This window comes from Bos indicus, chromosome 6 (genome assembly GCF_029378745.1).
Source record: "Bos indicus isolate NIAB-ARS_2022 breed Sahiwal x Tharparkar chromosome 6, NIAB-ARS_B.indTharparkar_mat_pri_1.0, whole genome shotgun sequence".
Taxonomy (NCBI): Eukaryota; Metazoa; Chordata; class Mammalia; order Artiodactyla; family Bovidae; genus Bos; species Bos indicus.
In genome coordinates this window covers 16,316,603-16,322,602 of record NC_091765.1, presented here as the reverse complement: position 1 = coordinate 16,322,602, position 6,000 = coordinate 16,316,603, and the positions used below count along the sequence as shown (strand labels likewise).

The 6,000-nt window shown below is 41.3% G+C and overlaps 1 protein-coding gene across 1 annotated transcript; it reads right to left on the bottom strand.

The window, feature by feature from the left end:
* Positions 1–2,547: 2,547 nt before the first annotated feature.
* Positions 2,548–2,909, bottom strand: LOC109560118 (small ribosomal subunit protein eS26-like). Its single transcript, XM_019962112.2, has one exon. The coding sequence runs from the start codon at positions 2,907–2,909 to the stop codon at positions 2,550–2,552; it is 360 nt and encodes a 119-aa protein (XP_019817671.2). The 3' UTR covers positions 2,548–2,549.
* Positions 2,910–6,000: the final 3,091 nt, after the last annotated feature.

The following is a 6,000-nucleotide window of genomic DNA, read 5'->3' as shown; positions in this document are numbered from 1 at the left end:
GACCCTTATTAATAGAAATAGCCTGTGTACTCTTTCTGTGGGTGGATATTTAATAGTCATGCCTAACAAAACACATTGTCTTGTCACTTCTGGTTCTGACAGTCATATACATATTTCTTTTGATGAGGTCCTAGACTGATCATGTTGATCAAAACACCCTCTAATGAGGAGAGAATCATGGTTTCAGAATTCACATTCTTCATAAATGTGTAATTTATGAAGGAAAGTTCTGAGCCTTTCTGGTCTTCAGTGTCCTCACTTGTGAAATGGGGCAATAACATCCACCTTGCAAGGTGGTGCTGAGGAATGGAAGTGATGTGAATAAAGCATCTGCGCTTCCTCTATGCCTGACACACTGGAAGCAGTCTGTTGGTGGGGTGGTGATGGCAATGATTAATAACAGTTGTGTGTGTGGCCAATATATATTCCAGGAGAATTAAGTGCTTTGAGCGTCAATAGAGAAATTTCATTTGAAGAGTTAGAATGATGACCGGCACACATAAACATGTCTCTCATAGCCTCCTTTCACCTACTGATGTCCACTCACATTTCAAAATATTCAGAACTGTCCACTTGTCATGAACATCTGATTCTCTCAGGACCTGCCAGCAGAGTTTCCTCTTATCCAGCTGTGTCACCTCAGGATCTATGGATCTAGTAAATAAGCCATTATTGACCTTGTCCTGTCCCAGTCCTGTTAGCATGGCCTTCCTCCTTTTCCATGCCTGTTTGAGGCTTTTAATTACTCCAGGAAACTTTGCTGCATGTTCTGGTCCACAGAATTTGTGAAGTTCCCCTTCTTTCCTGACTCCCCCAGAATACTTAGTGATTGGCCATTCATTAGCTCGTTACTCATACACTCTTCCTTTTGTAGTGGTTAATCAATCTCAGCAAAGTCTTGAACTTAGGGAATATGACCTCCATTTCTTGTGTTCCATGCAGCACCCTGTCACGTAGAGCTCTTTAATGATCACTGAATTAGTTAATTTGATTCAATTGCAGAAACTAAAAGGTGTCAGGCAGCCTCAAACCATAAAGCTTGTATAGCTTTTAGGCAACTGTGAAAGGACATTCATTTGTCCAGGAGAGATTCAGTTTTACTTAGAAGGAAGAATGTGGATTTATCAAATATCTCTGGATGCCCTTTCTAGGTGGATTGCTCTGTCCTATGTGTTTGCCATCTGGGCAACCCGTGGCTGTCTGTGGATGAGCTGGGGTTGACCTTTAATATGAGTCACCAGTCTTCACATCTGCTCTATCCACGTTGACTCCATTATCTCCTAAGGAGCTTACGCTCAACATGAATGGCAACACTAGCCCAAGTGCCACGTAATTTGGAAAGCAAGGCTTTTTACAATCAAAAGTAATATGAGAGATTCAAAATCCAAACAGAATGTAGTTATGGATTAGGTTATACTTGTGTTCATGTTATTCTCCTCTCCCTCCTCCACTAACACTCCCTGTCTTCTAAGTTCCTTCTACTGCTGCTGTTACCTGTGATGATAACAATGTGTTTGCTGGATGGAAAGCTTATTATCAAGGTTAGTAACTCTGATGCAGCATATTTGTAGGATGTTCATTCTGAGTCTTGAGTTTGTGAGTCCAGAAAGCAATGGAATATTCCATGTATCCCCCCACACACAACTCCTGCTGCCCCTGGGGTCTATTTCTCATATAAAAGGTCAGAGCTACCTGGTGGAGGCTAGCTGAAATCAGAAGAATCCTGACTTTCAGAAAAGTGACCTAGTATGTGAGAAATGAGGAGGACATAATTAAACATGAGTAGAAAGACTTGGAGTCATTCCCATTCTCTATAAGTGGTGTTCACTACTGTGACTGTTATTTTTCTGGCTATTGCTTCATCTGTGAATTGACTAGCACTTGGAACACTACCTCTGGGCAACTTAAATGAAAGCTTGTTTTATAGCCTGAAGCAAATTGGCAGAAATTTTCCATTATTCATCAAATCTGTTGTAGATGATTTGACTGAGCCAGATATTTCTGGGTCCTGGGTTCACTCCGGAAGAAATAACTGCTGTTGTTCCAAGTAGAAAGTGTCCAGGAAACTTGAAGCTTTTATTTTCACTAATCTGTGAAAACATAGCCAAATTTGTTTGAGAAGGAACAGCATTTAGAAATGCTGGATTCCCAATGCTTCCCAGATTGTGTGCTTTTTGGGAAGTTAAAATGGAGGAAGTCTCGTTCAGGATTCAGAAGCAGGAGAGCAGGACTCTGACCTGCCTGGACACCTTCCTGCATGCACAGCGAGTCAGGAAATACCTCAGGTAAGGGAGGGAGTGGGTCTTGGAAGTACTAAACCCCTGAGGGTCAGGCCAACCCCTGGGGTCTAAGAAGTCTGACTCACAGGCTGAAACAAACAACATTGTAAAAAGGCTAAGATAAAATCAGAGCTGCATTTTTGCACACAAACTGATAATGATAACAAATTGTGACCTTTGATCTTGAGTGTTCTAAACCCTTTTGATATATTTTTTAAGTATAATTTTCATTTTATTGTCTTTTCAGAAAAACCAGTATTTCTTCAGTCTTTAAGGACTTGGATTCTTCATGGGCTTTGGTGGAGGATGTGAAGCAGCACCCACAGGTCTAAACCAGGGTGCAGGTGTCCTGTTTTCCCAGGCTTCCGGAGAGTGAGTACTGACTACCTTGCTGTGAATGGCACAACTCCCATGGTAATGTAGTTTCACATACAGCTTGGGAAGCAAGTGGGCATCAAAAACACTTGCTTCAGAAATGTCCCTGATGGCTGCGGCCTCTACCATATTCCAAATAGTGAACTTCTTAATGGCCTTATCCTTGGGCACGCAGCAGGCACAGCTGGTGCAGCGAATAGGCTGCATGAGGCCCCGGCCCTTTTTGGCACCATTGTTCCTGCTTTTCTTGGTCATCTTGGAAGTGCAGAGACAAGAACCCTTTGATATTTATTGACATAACTTAAATCAAATTCTAATGAAGCCCTTTTGACCTCTAGCTAACTTTGGGATGCTTCAAAGAGCCCTTGTGTGTGTGTGTGTGTGTGTGTGTGTGTTAGTCGCTCAGTCATGTCTGATTCTTTCCCCATGGACTGTAGCTTGCCAGGCTCCTCTACCCATGGAATTTTCCAGGCAAGAATACTGGAGTGAGTTGCCATTCCCTTCTCCAAGGGATCTTCCTGACTCAGAGATTGAACCCAGGTCTCCCGCATTGCAGGCAGATTCTTTACCATTTGAGCCAACAGGGAAGCCCTCAAAGAGCCTGTAGGACATCCCAAAGAGAGATATTAAACTAGTTAGGTTCATGGGAAATATTGTTAAATGCTCCTTGAAAGGAAAGCAATGACAGACCTAGACAGTGTATTAAAAAGCAGAGACATTACTTTACCAACAAATGTGCTTATAGTCTAAGCTATGGTCTTTCCAGTAGTCATATACAGATGTGAGAGTTTAGACCATAAAGAAAGCTGAGTGTCAAAGAACTAGTGCTTTCAAATTGTGGTGCTGGGGAGACTCTTGAGAGTCCCTTGAACTGCAAGGAGATCAGCTCAGTCAATTCTAAAGGAAATCAGCCCTGAATATTCACTGGAAAGACTGATGTTGAAGCTGAAGCTCCAATACTTTGGCCAACTGATGTGAAGAGCTGACTCATTGGAAAAGACCCTGATGCTGGGAAAGATTGAAGGCAGGAAGAGAAGGGAACCAAAGAGGATGAGATGGTTGGGTAGCATCACTGATTCAATGGACATGAATTTGAGCAATCTTGGGGAGATGGTGAAGGACAGAGGAGTCTGGTGTGCTTCAGTTCATGGAATTGAAAAGAGTTGAACATGACTTAGTGACTGAATAGTAACAAATTGTCAAATGAGCAATAAATCTTCTCAGGTTATGTTGTATGGAATATGTTATTAATATAGGTATTCTAGAAATTATATAGATTTCATAAAGATCTGACATGTCCTGGTAAAACATTATCAGTCATAATTCCAATTCCTATCTTAAAATGTTACACGTCACTATAGTAACCAAGTTACTTTGTCAATTGCATTGTAATCAGACTTTTTAAAAAATAATTTTAAAAATTTACTTATTTTTGGCTGTACTGGGTCTTTGTTGCTGCTTGGACTTTTCTCTAGTTGGAGTGAGCAGGGGCTACTCTTCATTGCGTTGCACAGGCGTCTTATTGCAGTGGTTTTTTCGGTTGTGGAGCATACGACCAAGGGCACTGAGCTTCAGTAGCTGTGGCACATGGGCTCAATTGTTGGGCTTCCCAGGCTCTAGAGCACAGGCTCAATAGTTGCATCGCACGGGCTTGCTCTGAGTTGCTCTAAGGTGTGTGCGATCTTCCTGGATGAGGGATCGAACTCTGAGTCTCCTGCATTGGTGGGTGGATTCTTTACCACTGAGCCACCATGGAAACTTCTGTAATCAGATTTTAAACATGCCTTTTAAAGCCTTTTGTGTCATTATAGAGAGCTATGGGTTTCACTCTGATGCCTTTGCAAAAATACTACCTCTTCAAGATTTTATAGAAAGGATTTCTTAAGATTAAATTAAAATTAACTAGATAAGCAAATTTTGTTATTAACAGTAAACTGGTATTGGACTGGATTTGGTTTTCTCTCTCTGTTAAGGGAAAAAAATGTTTTCTTACATGTGGCTTTTGATAACAGAATATATGGATTTCTTTGCCTTTAAGTGATTTATATATGTTTTTAAAATCTTTTGGTAAATAAATATTATTTCACAATGATCTGTGAAGTTTGTGACACACAAGATAAAGCTCCTTGTGTGTCTACAAAAAATTAACCTTCATCATCAGACTTTTGCTATCCTGATGCCCTTAGGACATGGCAAGAGTCTACTACTAAATCAAGGAATTTAAAATGGGTAGACAATAGCTGTAAATCAAGCAGCCAGGGCTATAGGAAATCCAAGACTGCTTGGTTTTTCCTGGTTCCCTGACAAACATCATTTTTTATTTGATGGGATAAAGCCTTCCCTGGCTGCAGGGTTAATGTCCTCACAAAAAATTTGTTTCACTGAATAGTAAATTCTAGTTTTGTTAATTGAGGTCTATAGTGGGAAGACTCACTTCCCAGATAGTTCCTTTCTGTTATGTTTGATTACTAAAAAGTTTAATTAAATTATTCTAAAGCTCATCTCAGTAATCTATCTTTGGATAGAGATTAGCTTCCCTGGTGGCTCAGTTGGTAAAGAATCCACCTGCAATTCAGGAGACCCAGGTTCTATCCCTGGGTTGGCAAGATCCCCTGGAGAAGGAAAAGGCTACCCACTCCAATATTCTTGCCTGGGAAATGCCATAGTCAGAGAAGCCTGGCAGGCTACAGTTCATGGGGTTGCAAGAGTAGGATACAACTTAGCGACTAAACCACCACCACCCCATGAGCTATACCCAGGGATTATAAAATTACATGTATCTATCAATGAACTATGTGCTAATTAGAGCTTATGGAAAAAATAAGACAAAAGAACGTCCTTGGATTTCTGGAATATGAAATTTCCAGAAGCTGGAAAGAAGTATACCAAGAGTAGTCAATTTGTTGAATTATACACAGTAAGCTGTTGTTGTTCAGTTGCTAAGTGGTGCCTGATTCTTTGCAAGCCCATGAGCTGCAGCAGGCCAGGCTTCCCTGCACTTCCTATCTCCTTGAATTTGCTCAAACTCATGTCCACTGAGTCGATGATGCCATCCAACCATCACATCCTCTTTGGCCTCTTCTCCTTCCGCCCTCAATCTTTCCCAGCATCAGGGTCTTTTCCAATGAGTTGGCTCTTCACATCAGTTGATTCAAGTATTGGATCTTCAGCTTCAACATCAGTCCTTCCAGTGAATATTCAGGGTTGATTTCCTTTGGGATTTACTGGTTTGACCTCCTTGCCATCCAAGGGACTCCCAAAAGTCTTCTCCAGCACCACAATCCGAAAGTGTCAGCAGTATATGCATGCATGTGTGCTAAGTCACTTCAGCCATGTCCAACTCTGT